The 18,914-nt window shown below is 39.9% G+C and overlaps 2 protein-coding genes across 7 annotated transcripts in view; one reads left to right on the forward strand and one right to left on the reverse strand.

The window, feature by feature from the left end:
* The first annotated feature begins 267 nt into the window (after positions 1 to 267).
* myl1 (myosin, light chain 1, alkali; skeletal, fast) lies at positions 268 to 5,369 on the forward strand. The gene is made up of 6 exons (XM_086052576.1): positions 268 to 480; positions 1,376 to 1,403; positions 2,427 to 2,570; positions 3,050 to 3,223; positions 3,332 to 3,409; positions 4,859 to 5,369. The coding sequence occupies exons 1-6, from the start codon at positions 352 to 354 to the stop codon at positions 4,885 to 4,887; spliced, it is 582 nt and encodes a 193-aa protein (XP_085908702.1). The 5' UTR covers positions 268 to 351; the 3' UTR covers positions 4,888 to 5,369.
* A 39-nt stretch (positions 5,370 to 5,408) lies between these two features.
* map2 (microtubule-associated protein 2) overlaps positions 5,409 to 18,914 on the reverse strand; it is a 50,097-nt gene continuing 36,591 nt past the window's right edge. For 3 of the 6 annotated variants that reach the window (XM_086052575.1, XM_086052574.1, XM_086052570.1), the window contains 13 exons: positions 18,298 to 18,531; positions 17,881 to 18,018; positions 17,102 to 17,163; positions 15,899 to 16,015; positions 15,608 to 15,749; positions 14,760 to 14,816; positions 14,333 to 14,640; positions 12,788 to 12,925; positions 11,008 to 11,100; positions 8,929 to 9,021; positions 8,324 to 8,405; positions 7,743 to 7,855; positions 5,409 to 7,011 (listed from right to left, as the gene is read on the reverse strand). In XM_086052575.1, coding sequence (XP_085908701.1) covers positions 6,790 to 7,011; positions 7,743 to 7,855; positions 8,324 to 8,405; positions 8,929 to 9,021; positions 11,008 to 11,100; positions 12,788 to 12,925; positions 14,333 to 14,640; positions 14,760 to 14,816; positions 15,608 to 15,749; positions 15,899 to 16,015; positions 17,102 to 17,163; positions 17,881 to 18,018; positions 18,298 to 18,531 — 1,799 coding nt within the window. In that variant the 3' untranslated portion in view covers positions 5,409 to 6,789. The remainder of the gene's footprint in view (positions 7,012 to 7,742; positions 7,856 to 8,323; positions 8,406 to 8,928; positions 9,022 to 11,007; positions 11,101 to 12,787; positions 12,926 to 14,332; positions 14,641 to 14,759; positions 14,817 to 15,607; positions 15,750 to 15,898; positions 16,016 to 17,101; positions 17,164 to 17,880; positions 18,019 to 18,297; positions 18,532 to 18,914) is intronic. The other 3 variants (XM_086052571.1, XM_086052572.1, XM_086052573.1) reach the window with 3 other exon arrangements.

Raw genomic sequence — 18,914 nt, forward strand, 5'->3', positions numbered from 1 at the left:
GTAAAAATGTCATTATATCAAGTAGATAAGAAGGTGAGGATATTGTTTTCCTTGTTTTTTTGTTTTTTTTTCAAGCTATGTGACATAAATGACCACGTTTTGGCCCACAGCCCAATATGCCATGTTTAGAGAGGGCCACACACATACACACACCCCTCCAAAGCATGATCCAATCCACACACAAGGTCGGCCTTGCGGGGGTTCAGGAGGAAAAATAGCCTCATATATATACACCCAAAGGGCTGTGTGTGTGCTGAGTCTCCTCCACTTTGTTTTGCACACCTTGTGTTGTCACCCCTTCCCGGGAGTGTTTGTCTTTGAAGGAGCACGGTAGTTTGACCTAAAGCTAAAATGGCACCCAAGAAGGACCCTAAGGCTCCTGTCAAGAAGGCGGAACCTGCGGCGGCACCTGCACCCGCAGCCGCACCCGCACCCGCACCTGCTCCCAAAGCCGCTGCTGTGGACCTGTCCTCCGTCAAGGTAGAAACAAAACATTATTATTATTATTTTGGGTTTTATATATATATATATATATATATATATATGTGTGTGTATATATGTGTATATATATATATATATATATACACAAATATATATATATATATATACACAAATATATATATATATGTGTATATATATATATATATATATATATATATATATATATATATATATATATATATATATATATATATATATATATATATATAGTTATGCCTCCACCTGCTGTCATATATATATATATATATATATATATATATATATATATATATGTGTGTGTGTGTGTGTGTGTGTGTGGCACCGAGTTCCACTTTTTGACTATAGGTGTGAACGTGAGTATAAATGGCTGCCTGTCTGTATATGCGACCTGTGTTTGCCTGGCAATCAATCCACACCACCCTTTTGCTCACTGCCAGCTAGGATAGCCTGCAGCTTTCCTATGACCCTGAACAGGGGGAGCAGTAGAAAATGGATGAATAGGGTGACGGATGGAAGGAAGATGGGTTTTTAATGGTTTCCTGTAAACTGATGCGTTTTGTAATGTTTGGAGCACCTCACATTAGAATTCTCAGACCCATGGCCGACATCTTTGACTCCGCCCACTGTCTCTCAAGTGGTGTGATGGCCCTGCAGGGAGACACCAAATGAGGGCATCTTAATGTAGCTAAAGATGGACCCCCGCATATCGGGTGCCACCATGTGGTGCTATATTTGGCCAAGAGGCAAATTTAATCCCAGTTTAGATTTGATTTATTAGTCCAGATTAAGAGAAAGGCCTTGTTCGGCCGTCTTGGGTTTGTGATGTAAATCTTCTTGAAATGTCTATTTTGGGACTGAATACCGACTCACATTGTTGCTTTCTACTTACCTTCAGGTTGAATTCAGTGCAGACCAAATTGAAGGTATGAACCTTGTTTTTCCATTTAAACACTGCAGAATTAAATCATTCATAACGTCCGTAGATCTTTCATAAGCATCTCTGAGATCACTGCAAATAAAGAATTAAATTAAAAAACATACACATTTAGTGAAGCATTTCACCTTAAAACGCTATCTTAAAGGCTAACAATGCAGATTCCTTAGAGACAATGATCATGGAACTTAAATGCTCATGACATCTGTTACACCTGCCATTTTTTTTAGCATTCCAGACACCTTGTCAAACCTGATTATGTTTAGAAAAAAAAATACTACCAAATATAAATGATTGCGTAACTAAAGCATCACAAAACAGCCAATTAGCGCGAATTGAAAAGTCGCCTTTCTACTATGGTTTATTCCAAGAGCGTATTGCTAGTTTAATCAACTAGCGGGACACTGTTTAAGTGGCCTTGTCTTGATGGCAGCACGTCACGCTGGAGTCAGCACTTACACATACAGTACACACACGCAGGCCTTGCCTTTAAAAGGAGGGTGGCTCATATTCTCAGCTATCAATTCCAAGGTGGTCTTTTAAAAGAGCCCATAGCCTTGCTTAGAGCGAGAGAGACAGCTGAAATAGAAATAGTCTGAAGGGTGACTGAGCTCTGCAGGAGTGTGTCCATTCAGCCAATAATATCACAACCTACAGAGTTTTCCCTTGAGGTGCTGCCTCCACCTGCTGTCATGCCACCACAGCTAGTGCATTGCGCTCTATTGTGTTGAAAAACGAAATAGTTGCGTGCATTTGAAGTCAGCATCTGAAATAATCAGTCAAGATGTACAGTACAGCATTCCCTATAGAGCGATGAGTAAACTGCTTATGTTTCTACAATCAAAACCAATATTTTGAGGAAACCCCATAAAAGATACAATAACGTAAGACTTAATAAGTAAAAGGAACATTGAACCAAATCCATATTATTTAAATGCACACAGCATACAATCAATACCTACTCAATTGAAATGTATAGCATTAACGCATGTTGTGTGACCATCCCCCACAGACTACAAGGAGGCCTTCGGTCTGTTCGACAGGGTGGGTGACAACAAGGTGGCCTACAACCAGATCGCAGACATCATGCGCGCTCTGGGACAGAACCCCACCAACAAGGATGTGAGCAAACTGCTGGGAACCCCCTCCGCTGAAGGTAAGATTCAGATTTGCTTGCTATGCACGGGGGACGGGGGGGTTCCACCAAACGAGTGTGGTGTAACCATGAACTACTAAGTCATAGACAAGATTGCAACAATAATGCTAAAATAAATAAATAAATAAATAAATAAATCTGTGGCTTTATCAGTTCAACTTTTTACGCGTCATGAAACAATGATACACTATGTAAACATTTGGACTGCACTTTTTTTTAGCACCAAATTTATATAGACACCATATAAACAAACAAATAATAAATACATATACCGATCAAACAAAACGAGGCATTTTTTTTTTTGTTTCTTAATTGCAGCCTTTGTGAAAATTGAATTCTCCGACAATGCAATGTCGATTTGAATTTGGTGAATCGTTCAGCTGTATTTGTTGTCTGTTAAGTGGCAAAGATGTAAAGCTGGCACAGTCTGACAGCATTTCAGTCCACACAATGATTATTAATCGCCTTATTGTACACAGAAATGGCCAACAAGCGAGTTACGTTTGAGGCTTTCCTGCCCATGCTTCAGACCATCATCAACAGCCCAAACAAGGCCGGCTTTGAGGACTACGTTGAGGGTCTGCGCGTGTTCGACAAGGAGGGTAACGGCACAGTGATGGGCGCTGAGCTGCGTATCGTCCTGTCAACACTTGGTAAGTGAGGCGCCGACCCTCGTGGCTGCAAACAAAACGGTTTACATCATTGGGCCTTGTTGATATCGGTTGTCTTTTGACGTCCACCCCAACCCCCCACCTTTGCAGGAGAGAAGTTGAATGAGGCTGAGATCGACGCTCTCATGGCGGGTCAGGAGGATGAGAACGGCTGCATCAACTACGAGGGTGAGACATGATGGCCATGTAATGCAGTCATTCTCAAAGTGCGGTCCGCAGGCTCCGCTAATCGTACATGACATAATTACTGCTTGAATAAGTTGAGTTGTATTCAACAATATATTTGTTTTTAATCTTCTATAACTGTTTGTTTTAAAAAAAATATATAAAATGTCTGTTTACTATGCTACTTTATTTTAATGTTGGCCATGATTGTGGCAGCTAAGATTTTAGCACTTGATTGATTGTAGGGTTTGAAATTTGATTTTGCATTGTGTACTCCAATTGGGCCTTTTAAAACTGGAACACTTTAGATTTGAAATTGATGTAATATTGCAAGTTCGGGTTTTGATGACCCCTTTGTTTTTTTAATCAATTTATTAGAATTTCTTACACAAAGTAACAGATTGCAAAAGAGTGCCGGTAGTTTATTTACCCTAAATGCATTATCATGATTATTATCCGTGACTGGCTGATAACGACTTCAGAATGTACCTTCCTCTCGGCCAGCAGTCAGCTGGAATAGGCTTCAGTTCAGCCGTGGAAATGGGATATGATATTATTTATTATGTATTATTCATTATTAATATTTAGTAGTAGTGCTCAATTTCAGCACATGGTTCTTGACTTGTAGCCTATATTCTCACAATTTATAAGATTACAGATTAGCAGAATTTCTATAACATACATTTTGGAGGAGGGCGGCACGGTGGTCGACTGGCTAGCACGTCCGCCTCACAGTTCAGAGGTCGTGGGTTCGATCCCGGCTCCGGCCTCCCTGTGTGGAGTTTGCATGTTCTCTCCATGCCTGCGTGGGTTTTCTCCGGGTACTCCGGTTTCCTCCCACATTCCAAAAACATGCATGGTAAGTCGATTGGACTCTCTAAATTGCCCCTAGGTGTGATTGTGAGTGCGGATGCTTGTCTCTATGTGCCCTGTGATTGGCTGGCAACCAATTCAGGGTGTCCCCTGCCTACTGCCCGAAGACAGCTGGGATAGGCTCCAGCACGCTCCGCGACCCTTGTGAGGAGAAGCGGTACCGGATTTTACCATGTGTTGTAATTTATAGCTATGATGTTTCATATAGAAAGTCCACTTGTTCTTGAACCTAACCCTTAATTCATAAATATTACAAAATATATTACATATCATTGATAAAAATTAATAATAATAATTAATCATTAATAATGATAATAGTACTACTACTACTACTACTACTACTAATAATAATAATAATACCTGATCTGATAAGAAACCAGATTTGGAATCAGTGAAAAAAATAATCGAGAAAATTGTACTTGCATCTCTGGTTAGAAAACTTTGGACAACGTGAGAGTTTTATTACCTGGTGTAGCTCAGTAAATGAATAGCTTCAAACCCAGGCTTGCATTTAACACTGACCTATTTGAATTCTTCTTTTGTTTCCTCCCTATGTGCTGACCTGATCTTCACATGCAGCCTTTGTCAAGCACATCATGTCAGTGTAAGGACGCCCCCCACCCCCACCGCGGTGGTGGTGAGCATCGAGTATGTGCAGACCCCATGGTGTCGAGACATTCACTCGCTGCTTTCTGCACCACCCGAGGAAGCAGGGCAAACAAAGGACTATGAGATGTCATTTTGAAATCCTTCTATTGTTTTGTTCCACACGTTTTGTTTTTTTTCCTCGTCTCCAACTGGTGCTCTTTAGGCTTCTTCGGTTCCGGACGTGATCCTAAATTTCCATCTCCCAAAATCCTTCCGCCTGATTGGCGATATCGCTAGTTTTCTCAGTGCAGGAGGGGGCGGTGGGAGAAAGAGGACCCTCCCCTCTTGTCACTCATAGGCCGGCAGTCTGAGTGACTGCTTCGGCACAGGACTGGCTACCGAGGTCAATCCCCTCCTCATCTAACCCGACCGACCCTGAGTCTTAACTTATTGTACTCTCATCTGCCATTTCACAATAAACTTTTCACAAGTTCCCATTTTATATCCTGATTTCCCACACATTCTGTGTATCCTAAAAGAAGGACTGCATTCTCACATTTTTTTTTTCCTTATCTCATTTATTTTAATGAATTACCGTAATTGGAGTCATATCAGCGACAGCAGGAAAAAATATACTGCATACATCTACTTGACCGTTTAAATACATTACAGTTGCTGCAGGGTGGGGTGAGAGGGGGCTTACAGAGATGGGCAATGCTGAAAAACACAGAAGCAAACAAACAGATAAGAGTCAGGATAAAACACACTTCCTCCAAAAAAACAAACAAGATCACTCCAACATCTTTTTCTGAATGGATGAATCACATTTTGCTTATTCTTATTGATTCATCTTTTTGAAACTTTTTCAAAAGTTTTTGCACATACTGCAACAAAACAGCCAGATACGTTGGTTGTAAAACATCATCAGCTCTGCACCAAATGCACACACAAACGGAATCCATAAACGGCATGTCACAATCGGAGCTCCGTCTGCACTCCTTAAAATATGAGACGCCCCGACATCTGCATTCACGTCAGTCCTTGTATTGCTCAGCAACACAACAGCGGCGCTGCCCGACACCAATAAATACACCGTAAATAACTAAGAACTACAAAACGTGACCTTATTCATTGCTTAGCCAATGAATGAGAAAATGACTTACTAAAATCCCTTTTCAAATTACAAAATAGCCTCTTTTAGTTCGTGAATCAATTCATGCTCCTCATACATGACTTAGCTTTTGCAATAATATGGATATATCTCATTTATGGTCATGTTGTTGCTTCCTTGAAAATGTTTTAAAGGACATAGAGGTGGTTAATAACCTTTATTCTTATACTCATTTCTATATATATATATTTATATATATATATATATATATATATATATATATTATTGATGTATGTTTGGATATATATATATATATATATATATATATATATATATTAGGAGGAAAAGAATGACTAGCAGTAAGGATACTCGGCTTATTATGGGGTCTGCCGTCCATGCACGTTAGCAGGAACAACACGTGCATCATGATGTGCTGGCCACATTACTTTCACGTACAGAATATGGCCACAAGTAAATAAAAGCTATAGCTTCTTTAAAATGTAGACCCAAGATCAGTAAGGCCAATATGAGGCTCCCCCGACCCCACATTTGTATGTACAGGTAATCCCGTTTAGCACTACAGGTGAACTATTCTACGCAACGTCATTCAAAAGGAGAGGAAATTAGGACGAAATAGAACATGTCAGGGATGAAAACAGACAGATATAAAGAGGAAAGTTGAGGAGTGCCTCCTGGTGGGTCTTTGAGATGTGAAGCAAAGTGGTGATCACCCTGAGTGGGCCTCAAGGCGGCGGGTGGGTGGCTGTTGAATAGCTGACAGGTTCAATGTAAGAGCATCCACGATGCATGTTCACAAACCCTGCTTAGCCAGAGCGGCAGTGACGTCCTCAGCTAAGGTCGCTAACTGCGGCGACTCCAACATGTTGAGACTGCCGGACGACGACAGCTGGCTGTCCCGGTGGCGGTGGGGAGACATGGAACGGGACCGGCCCGGCGACCGGATGATGATCTCGGCCCCGTGGTCCACTCGGGCCTTGGCGTGGTCGCGGAATGTCAACCTGTGGCTCTCAATCTAGCACGTGGTGAGATATAAGAGATTAATTATTTTCTTCAAACATAAAGATGTGATCAAGTTGGATTTTCTTAAAAGCGGAAATCAACCCAAACGTATTTTTTTCAAGAATATATTCCCCAGCAGGCCAGCTAGTTGAAACACGGCATTCTGATTAATCTTGCGTTTGTCTAATATGATTTAAGCAAAAAAATCCACGCCTTTTTAGCCATCTCAGGGCGCGGCCGTTTTGTCATTTCTGTCAACTGAAAATGACATCACAACTGCTCAGGGCTCACGTAACGACCAATCACGGCTCAGCTTCAGAAAACAGGTCAGGCGTGATTGGTCTCATGTCATTTTCAGTCGACAGAAGTGACAAAATGGCCGCCCCCAGAGATGGACAAAAACTGGTGGATTAACTCTTATTCCACAACCGCAATATTGATCAGAATGCCTTGTTTCAACACGTGGGCTTGCATAGAACAAATTCTTGAAAAATATGTTTGGGTTGACTTTCACTTTAAGCATTTCTTAAATGTAATCAAATGAATGTATTGACAGAGGATAGCTGAATGAATGATTAGGAACAATTTTTTCACTAGCTTCTTTGGTACACCTACACATGCTAATAAAATACAATTTAAGAGCTGTATGTAAAGATTCTGCCCTTACATACACACATTGACAAAACTGTTGGTGTGTACCTGAGGAAGTGAAAAAAAAATTAATTAAAAATAAATAATGCTTACTGTAACACGACCTCCTCCTGGAGTGTGGTGAGCATTATCCAAGGAACCCACCTTGGCTTGGGCTTTGTCTTTAAAGTCCAACTTCACACTCTCAATACGAACATTACCACCACCTGAACACCAAGCACATGTCAAACAAACAATGACACTCAAACAAGTTGTACTACATTGCTGAAATGTCTCTTTAGAAAGAGATGCAAATCCCAATATAGGCACTAGGTAGCAGCTAACAAAATACAGAACAATAGAACAGTGACAAATAACACCAGCAGATGGAGCTGCAGGACATGAAGCTGTCCACGTGGAAAGAGAAAATTATATGCGTTGAGGTTCCTTTGAGGCTGTTTGGAAAAATTGGTCTGCGTCATTTCTTACAAATAGTCACCGCAGTTTCTTCTGATTGACTCACATTTCTAAAACGTAAAAGGCCCCGTGAATGAATCATCATGTGAGGAACGAGATATTGTACCTGACCTAAATTTGCCACATTCACCTTGTCACAATCATTAAGTTTAAAGACTCAGACAAAGCCAAACTCTCCTTGGAGTTTTTATGTTGTGTTTGTCGAGAAGGTGCGTTACCCGGGCGATGGTGAATGTTGTCTAACGAGCCGCACTTTGAGGTCACATGACTCAGGTCAATCTTCTTGTTCTGTATCTGTATCTGTAAAATAAAGAAATTAGAGCAGGCAGTCAGGTCAGAGGGCTTACCGATTTCATCACATTGAAGTTTTAAAAAGATTCAAAGAGATTAGCATAAACAGTTTGATCTATAGGCTACTGTTTTCCATTGAGTAATACTTATTAGTATGCAAAAGGTGGGTGTGGGAAAAAAACGATTCTCTTTTGTTGTTTGGAGTGGTTAGGTCAGATCTGATCTCTAAAATCTAAAGACATGTCACATGTCCCAAGAGTTCTTAACCCACTCGATACTTAATTTAGCTGAGAGTACTCAAAGCTTTGGCAGCTGTTACCATGGCAACATACTGCTGCCACCAGCAACTGAAGGGAAACTAAGCAAAAAATAACAGTTTAATGGAAATTCAGCAATGATCATCACAAAGCAGCTACGGCTTTTGCGGACACACCACCACAACCAGGGGGACGTGACATAGCCAAAACACAGCACGAGGACACAAAAGTGACACAAACACGGAGACGATGACTTTTTGCTGCACAAGACTCACATTGCCACCTCCTGCTGAGTAGCCCCTCCTGTCCAAGGACCCACACCTAGACTGAACATGGCTATAGTCCAGTTTAACACTGGGGATGAGGACCTGCAGGATGGAGGTGAGGAATGAGCTGGGAATGGGCTTCAGCGGGCTTCCTGGTATCGACATTCTTCAAAAACCATACTACTCACAGATATACACGTCTACACAGGAGTCAGTCTCTGCAATGATGAGGTTTTCAATAGTTTTGAGCCCACCCAAGAAATCATGGCATCGAACTGATTCATGATGAGTTTGAAGCTCTGCTTACTACAGTATACAGTTTAGTACAGTGGTGTCCAAAGTACCATTTTCCCCAGTGCAAATAATAATAGAAATACAAAAATACTAAAAATTATAAGAAGAAGGAGAAGAAGAAGAAGAAGAAGAAAAAAAGAAGAGGAAGAAGAAGGAACAGAAGACGTAAAGACGAAGAAGAAGATGAAGACGAAGAAGATAACCATATTGGTTTTATAGATATGCAAAGATGCAAATGAACTACAGGTATTACTATCTATAACTCAAATGGTCAAAATGGTCTCTTAAAGCTAAATAAAGATTATTTTATCCCTGAAGCAGAAACTGTTTTTTTCTGTGGCTGCTCAATGCTCGGGGGCAGCTGTATTCTAGTGAGATTCTGGTAATAATGAATAAATACATAAATTACATATTTAGATATTAAATATTCATAATAATAATCTAAATCAGTAATTCTCAAAGTATGGAATGTGTATCAGTGGTACGTGTGCCCCCTCTTGTGGTATACAGAAAATGTAATTGCCCAAGTACAGTTTAGTTATATTTAACTTTTAGTTCAATTCATTTGCATGTAATCTTTAAGAACTGCTTTAACATTTATTTAAATACATTTTTTTTACCTTTACCTTTTCGTGCAATACATCTTAAATTAATCGTTATTTAATTACAGTTTTCTTTTCCTCCTATAGTAAGAGGTTCGTCATGAAGATGGTACTTGACAAGATAAGTATGTTGGGTTTTTTTTTAGTGCTACTTGGCGTAAAAAGTTTGAGAACCACTGAAACTAACGATATATACAGTAATTACATGATGGATTGGGTTTAGCTTGTTCAATCAATCAAGTTTAAACTATTTCAAAGTGGATCTTGCATCCTTCCATTTTTCTGTACGTAGAAGGTAAACGTTTGGACACCCCTGGTCTAATAGTAGGTATACAGAATCTCCTCTTGGCTGGCACATGTCAAATGACGCAAGCACACACACCCCGTACAAAACTGCCATAGCCTGACACTATTCATTTAACTCGCAAGGATGATTAAAGATGAGTACGCTGCAGTGTTTAAAGACGCTCATAGCTGCAAAAGAGAAAAAGCAGGAGTGAAATGCAGACAGAAGAGTTGGTGCAATGTCTAACAACAAATACATTTCAGCCAGCACGGGAAAAGCGATGCAGCCACAGTGATAGAAAGTAACAAAGGAGAGCAATATTATTAAAATCATGATAAAAGTGTAAATACATTTTAGTGCAATTTAGTGCTTGGGCATGAGAAAATAGATTTCAAAAACCCAATCTCACAAAACAACCTAATATGTGTTAACACCCCAAAACCAAGCAAACAATGACTAGTCAAAGTATTCTGTGTCCTCTTACTGCAGTGGGAGGTCATTCACAGACTTCTAAACATAGCAGGTGTTCTTTCCATATGGCCGAGGACCTTTAAACACTCGTTCATTTGCAGGTTTGCGACACTTCCCCGTGTGCAATAAAGTGGCTACATTCAGAAACGGCGAGACCAGTTGTTGCAAATATAATCACAGTGATGTTGCATGAAAATCTCCAAAACTATATTCAACATTGATGACAATATCCATGAGAGTCTTTCGGCATACAAACGAGGACAGTAGTTCTATATAGGGAAAAATGTTAAAACATTAGGGTCACACACGTCTCTTTTAAAGCTAGTCAGGAATTTTGCACAGTGGAAAATATACAACTGGGATCTATAAGCAGATTCATCGGATCCGGGGATGACAAGAAGAGGGTGAAGGAGTTAAACAATGAGGGCTACATACATTGCCTCCACTGGGAGGCTGCTTCAGATTATCCTTGGAGCTGCATTTTGATTGTATGTACCTGAAGTCCAGCTTCTTGTTTATAATATGATTCTAAAGAAAAACAAAAAGGATGACATGGGAATGAAAATGCGTAATTCTGCTAGGTGGGAATTGTTGACAATCTAACATACACACGTCGAAATTACTTTTGAAAGTTACCCCTTTGCTTTGGATTTAAGTTAAACTAAATTTGAATGGTTAATAAAGGTTGTTAGAGCATATCAATATCAATTATTGGGAAAATAACAATTTTAAAATCTTAAACTGGAGTCAAACACTGTTCAACAGTTTGTGATCAACCATAGAATATTATAGTTATTATGAATCGTTCAACAGGGCTGCTTTTGTTATAACTTTAACCTATTTTATGACCATTTGCTGCATAAAGAATATATCAAAAACTTTGCCAACCAACTCCTAAGAGAAATATGTGGCTTTGTTGACAAGATATTGCAGACGATGGCAGCAGGCTGACATACAAACAAAACGTGCATTTGATCAAAGTTTGGGTTTGCGGTGTTAAAGGGGAAGTCAACCCTCATATTGTTTTCAAGAATATGTTCATTGCAAGCCCACTGGTTGCAACAGGGCATTCTGATAAATATTGCAATTATGGAATAAGAGTTAATCACCAATATTGGTCCATCTCTGGTGGCGGCCATTTTGTCACTTCTGTCGACTGAAGATTACATCACAACTGCTCAGGGCTCAGGTAACGACCGATCACGGATCACCTTTTTTCTGAAGCTGAGCCGTGATTGGTCGTTACCTGAGCCCTGAGCAGTTGTGATATCATTTTCAGTCGACAGAAGTGACAAAATGGCCGTCCCCCTGAGATGGCTAAAAAGGGGTGGATTTTGCTGCTTAACTCATATTCCACAAACGCAATATTAATCAGAATTCCATGTTTCAACTAGTGGTCCTGCTTGGAACATATTCATGAAAAAAAATATGTTTGGGTTGATTTCACTTAAAAGAGTGCATTTGTATCTAACTGGACCAGACAAAACATTTCCAGAACATGTTGACTTCACTCCACGATGTTGCTCATTTGTTGCTGTTGCTTTTCCCTCCTTATATAATATCTGCATCATGCTGTCTCCTCATTCTTTTGTACCACCTCGGGACACATAGCAGCCCTGTTATTCGTTGTGCGAGCATATTTTTAACTCAACATTTTGCGACTGCCAAGTAAAATATAACCGCTAATTAAAAGCCGCCTTGTTGTTGTCTCCAAGAGCTTCCTCTAATTACTGCGCTCTATCACTGCACATTTTATGTTTAGGCAGTGACCTGATTTTATGGATAGTATCAGGTTTTAGTAAATATAATTAGAACATATGGTGATTGAAAATGTCATTAGCTATACTAACACAATCTAATATCCAAAACAAGGGTTGAATGGAAAATTCCAGACAGTACATATAAAGAAAATAATACAAAATGACTTCATTTAAAAAAAATATTATTGTGGTTGCAGTAGCTTGGAACTTTTTTTTTTTTAACACTATACCCGAATCATCTCTCAGTATGATTCAGCACACCACTGCAGACTACAATCACATTAATACAGAGGAATTTGTATTCAGCTCTTGTATTGGCTCTCATTAAAGCAACCTTATTAAAATGCAAATTTCGTCACTTAAAATGTATCAAGTTATCTACATATTCATTGATATGAAACAACTTCAATCGTTCCGGTAGCACTCGCATGCTATCAATTTATAATGCATGGTACCAGCAGGCCTTGGGTCCAGGTCATACTGTGAGCCGCCGACAGACACAGTGTAAAGGAGATAACGCGCAGCACTGAGTTCCAGATCCAAGACGAGGCCTTGTGTTTGGCCTCAGCTGCCATTATTTGCTCCTTGCGCTTCTATGGTGACAATGACAGGTCAGGCAGGTCAGTGGCCAGGTGAGGCCTTCTGAGGGACGCAGGGAGCTCTGTTTAGGAACTACTCGGGAGTTACTACGGGTCAAGGGCGGGATGATGACGGTGGCAACACTTTTAAATTACGAAGAAGACTGAATGCTAATATGCCTGTCACAATGTTTAAAAATTTAACCTCTCCATTGAGACTACCGCCATCTAGAGGTGGCGTTGTACAATAGCATACTCTCGATTTAATTGTGTCAAAATGACATATTCAGGTAAGCTTCATGTCCCATTATGTTATTTTATCTGACCCTAAAATGCTGCATTTGACATACCAGCATCTCAAAGATGAGCTGACATTATTTGAGGCCGGCTGCACCGAGTAGCACATAATTGATACCGAAGGAAAGTCATCAACACAAGCCAGCGCTCTTAATCAGGTCATCAAGGAAGATTTTGTAAGAGTTGATGACTGTGGACAAATTGTTCATTCAAGCCTTTTTCATGCAGCACTGACTTAGTCCTTCAAACAACCACTGCGACGATGTAATTGTCAAACATTGGGCTTGGGAAAATGGGACATGAAAATGCTGACGTTTACACAGAATAAATGAGAAGACGAGTTTACACTATGTATTCAAAGAGGGCGTAAAGTAAAATGAAAAATGTCGGTTACATTTGACATAATAATACAATATAGAAATATTAACATTTAGTTTTGAGTTGTTGTAGAATTTGTGCTTCTTTTAATCAAATGTACAAAATACAGTGCTTGACAATTTTTTTGTACCGCCTGCCATTAAGAGACCATCAAGCACAATTGGTGTTTTAAGGCGGACTCTTTCAATAACAGTTAAACATTTTGAACAGTAATGCAGAATTTCAAATGGAATTCATCTTTTTATACTCAAATTTGATCCGGTAAAGTCAGAAATCAATCAAAAATAACAAATAACTACAGAAAGTGGAAGTAAATAACTAGGATTTAACATCTTAATCAAGACATATTGTGCTTTTCTATTTCAGTTTTTAGTAAAACAGTTGTAAAAAAAATATATATTTTTTTTAATGAAAAATATCATTGAAGTTTGTACATATAGGCTTTTGGTAATTAACAGTGTTGCTAAGGGCAGCTGTGGCATGGCTCTAACATTGGGCGGTGGTCAAATACATTTGATAAGCTCTGTATGTTGTCGGATGATCAATTTTGTTTCATGATAGATGGGTAAAATACAAACACTAAGGCTGGAGAAAAGGAAGATGAAAGGCAAACATATCAAAAATGAGTGAAGCAAAAGTCTAGAACCTATATTATGACTAAAACATCTCCTACAGTCCTAAAGAAACAAGTACTAGTTTGACAGGCAGAGGCAGCGTGCACTAAACTTTGGATGAGTTGGGTCTTACCTGTCCACCTTTGGGCTGGTATTTGATATTATCTATGGATCCGACCTTGGACCGAACCTTCTTGAAGTCAGGTTGGGGTTGGTTCATGACTCTCAGCTGCTTGGGAGTGGTGGCAGGGGATTTGGGCGGGGTGCGGGCCACAGCCACCCTCCTCTCATGGGACATCAAGCTGAGGGAGCGAGGGGTTCCGGGGGTCCTTGAGGATGATGAGCAGCTGGGAGGGGTCCCAGGGGTCATGGCGCTAGAGACGGGAGTACGCGGCGTTGAGTGGCCACTGCGGGCTGAACGGGAGCGTAGTGGCTCTGAGACTGTTGGGGAGAAATCTAAAGATAAAGCCTTGAAACCTTTTCATGTGCAATTCGGGGTGTCTTTGGTTTACAATGGAATGAAAGGCATGCAATGAAATAAAATAATGAATTTGCGCTACCTGTCATACTGGGAGCTCGACCTGTCCTTTGCTCTGCCCTCATCACAGCACGGCAGGCTGAAAGTGGACAAAGGAGAAAAGATTCAGATTAGAGGAAAAACGGCTCAGGCAAAGACGCAACTGTGTGTTGACAGAATATAGTGACATTTTTTTTAAATCTACTATAGTCATCCCTCATATATTCATAAATCGTCATTGGCCAATTCACAAATTTGAGAGTTTTTGGTGCTCGGGCCAAATCTCTTAGATATTGTCGAATAACAGTAGGGTGGACTGCGGATAGTTGTATCAACAATAAACAAGGTTTAGTTTAATCCTCAGTCCACATGTGAAAAAGCAGACACAGAAAAATTGTGCCCAAATTATTTTTGTGATTACATAGCCTGCTTTGTATTATATTGTATTATATGATGTTGTTAAGTGTCTGTTTGGCTTTAAAACAAGCTAGCTCACTGCTAATGCAATCAGGTACAGTTGTAACAAACTTGGCTGGGATAAATTGTAACATTTGTAAGATTATAGTATTTACCACAAGATAAATTTGACTTGAATCCATTAGTACAAATTTGATTTTTATTGGAAAAACAATAAAACAATATAATCCGGCTATGTTTGGGGAACTGAATTTGCACCTTCACAAGTAACTGATAATCCAGGTCAAACCAAACTTGTGCTCCAAACCTCTGCTCCAGCTACCAGCTCCAGCTATGAACCAAGCCAGTCAAAAAGCCAAAGTCTCAACTGAAGAAAAACTGAAAGGGCTGAACGTTTGCCCCAACAGTTGCTCCACCCTTACCGAAAGCCTGACGGCAGAAACTCGCGTTCCAGCGCCAACCCTGGAAGCCTACCTGTGGGTCTGCGGGGAGCTGTTGAACCAGAACTAGTGATGGAGGTTGAACTGTCCTCATGCTCATGGTAGGCACGGCGACTAAGAGAGGAGGCTTGCCGCGGCATAAAAGATCTCTTATCAGGACTTTGTGATCTTCCATCCTGTGAAACACAAACACCAAATAAAACAAAATAGTTCCTTAGCTAGTGACACCCTAGTTAAGTGGTTTACAGTTGCCATTTTCAAAATATTGATTTTTCCTTCTGAATCCTCGCATCTTGCAGAGACTGCCACATTGCCATTCACCTACCTTGGCTATGAAGGTTGCAAATACTGACGCTGAGGATGGACGAGGTCCATCTAATGAGGTAATCATTGTGGACATGAAGGTGCGTGTCTTTGTTAGGGCAAAATGCTGAGCATGGCACTGAAATGGCACACAAATGAGGCCCGGGGGGAGTGAGTGGCACAACACCAAAAAAAACGGCACAGGATGACGCGGGTGATAATAACAATGCTTCCACATGAATGATCAAGTACATCAAGTGTTTCTAGATTTGATTCATGGAGCTTTATGGGGGGGTGAATAATTAAAAATAACTCCAATTTGAACAACCAACACTCATCCAACTCTCATGCAAAAGCTGATGCTTTGAGATTAACGGCACATAAAGATGATCGAAACTAGAAGACCAAAACAAAGTTGAACACAATTTGTGTTCAAAATAATGCTTCATTATTGTCCTTCAGTGACATTTATCATAGGCATAAACGCTGTTATTTGGATACAATAACTGTCATTATGATGTCGGGGGAGTGAAACAGTCACAGGAGAAATGTCACAAATAATACCTACTCTGTGACTTTAAGTGAATCACGCCTGCGAACAAAACCATTAACTCTGGAGTCAGCATAGGCATTGTATAAAATAATGAAGCAAATACTTGCAATGCCTGAAATCTGAAGCAAAAAGGCATTGGAATGGAACAGACATGCAATGATGTGCTATTTATGCAAGAATAAGAACTTTCAGCTTTCCCTTCAAAGTAATATAAAATATTCCCTCAATGTGGTTGGCTTTCTCTAGTTGACACGTTAGTTGACGGTCATTTCAAATAATTGGAACCGAGCCTTAATTGGTATTATGATGCAATGCGTACTTGGATAGCAATCCAAAGCACCTGCCTAATGCCAAAACGTCATTTTGACCAATTCTTGGCAAAAGACTGTACTGTACACTGTACGCAAGTCTGTTCCACTTATTGGCAAAACAATTGCTTTGAATTTGAACAGCACTTGCTCTGCAACAAATGAGAATGTTTGTATTAAGACAACATAAATACTGACCAGAAAGTGAAACCAAACCGTACTGATAATTGGAATTTGAATGTATACCGGTACATTCTATGCTTTTAAAATATCAAGAATTCACAGAAAATGCAATCTGAAGATCTCTAAATGGTCTTGGTGCCAGAGGCCCACTAACCTGTTGGGGAAAATGGAATTTACTCACCAACGCTCTGTCAGAAGACCGCCTGGCAACCGTGAGAGGCTGACGACTGTCAGAAAGTGGCTCTAAAAGACAAAAGAATATATGTCAGTCAAAAACGCTTGAAGAAATATCGAAGAAAAACATGCAAAGAGGGAGACCAACATTTTGAATAAGCATAATCCGAATCTGCAAAGTGAGCTCATTGATAGTTTTTATAGGTCTCTGCTTAAATAAGAATTATACATAACACACCATGACAAATATTTTACAATCCTGTGATTGAAAAGAGGTATGAGGGGAAAGAAAGACCTTTTAAATACAGTGAAAAGAAAGCACAAAGATGAAGACAGAAAAAATGGAGCCAAATAAAAAGGTAGTATGGTTTTTTTTTATTATGGCAAAAAGGAAAAAAAAACATACATGAAGTAAAAAAACAGAAGACAATACAGAGAAAATGAGAGAAAGAAGAAGTGTCGATTTTTCAATTCAATGATTTTGAGGTAGACGACTTTGATATCTTTTTGCCCAACAACTACGACGGACCTAATTAAATCTGTTCAAAACAACAGTACACATAATTATAGAGGAAAACACCTACAATGCCCAATAACCACCAAAAAATAAATGCATTTTTAAAAAAATCAATTGACACTTTTGGTTAGTGGAATGACCTGAATGATCTATCTTCTTAACAAACATTTACAAACTATAAGGCAATGAATTCCAAGATTAAAATGGAAGATGGCGGACGTGGTCTTGCAGAAATGACCCCATGCATGACAGTAGAACTAATGTATCACCTGTAGGTCTCCTTCTAGGACAGGAATGATGCTGGGTGGGACGGGCCTGGCGGACAGCTTGTTTCGGTCCAATCCTCTTGGACGGGGAGAGAGTCTGAGCCTCCATTTTTTTGGTAAACTCAGTCTTCTTTATCACAGCTATATTAATTGGCCGCAGGGAGACATTAATAAAAGAATGTCCGACCATCAAACAGCATGTGCATCAGAAACAATGTTTGAGGGTCAACAGTTCCTCATTCACTGTACGATTTTAGAAGCGTTACTATTCAATTGCAATAAACTTTGTGTAAATATCCTGCTACAGAAAATCAAAGCTAATGAAGAATTGACAGAATCTGAAATCAACCCTGATACAAAACAGTCAAAAGTCTCAGCTGAGTAGAGTTAATAGAGTTATACAACTGAAAAGGAAAGAACCTTTTTTCTTCTCTCGAGGGATGTAAACTGGTTCCTTGCGCAGTGATTTGCGTTCCGGAGTGGAGAGTCTGCCTTTAACCCGCCCGGCCTTAGTTTTGGGCTTGCTTGGCTTTTCATGCTTCTCTGTTCTCTTCTGATGTGTTTGCTTGGTCTGGTCCACAGTGGACTTCTTGACAGGGCTAAGCACCTTTGGCAAGGGCTGTATCTGCTCTGTAGCCATGCTCCTGTCATCATCTGCCATAAAAATAAATAAAAGGGTCATCATGATTTCAAAATTATTCTTCAAGAATGATAGACACTTCAGAAGTCGCGACCTCATTACACCCAAGCAGTAGGGTTCGGTTCAGATGAACGTCGATTCGACATCGACTAGACACTGATGACGTCATTGATATATTTTATATTACAGTACTAAAATGTAATAAAAATAACAGGAGAATGGAATACTTTGAAATAATCTATATTCACAGACAGTGGATAGCTCATAACCCGAATTTACGCAGCATATACAGTGTGAAATTCCTCGCCCTTCTTCCACTTTGACAGTTTGGGCCAAGTCATTGAAATTCCTGGTCAGCCAGGCTTTTTTCCACCTTTACTGTTTATCCCTCACATAC

This window comes from Filicampus tigris, chromosome 14 (genome assembly GCF_054856515.1).
Source record: "Filicampus tigris isolate MCC_2025a chromosome 14, RoL_Ftig_1.0, whole genome shotgun sequence".
Lineage (NCBI taxonomy): Eukaryota > Metazoa > Chordata > Actinopteri > Syngnathiformes > Syngnathidae > Filicampus > Filicampus tigris.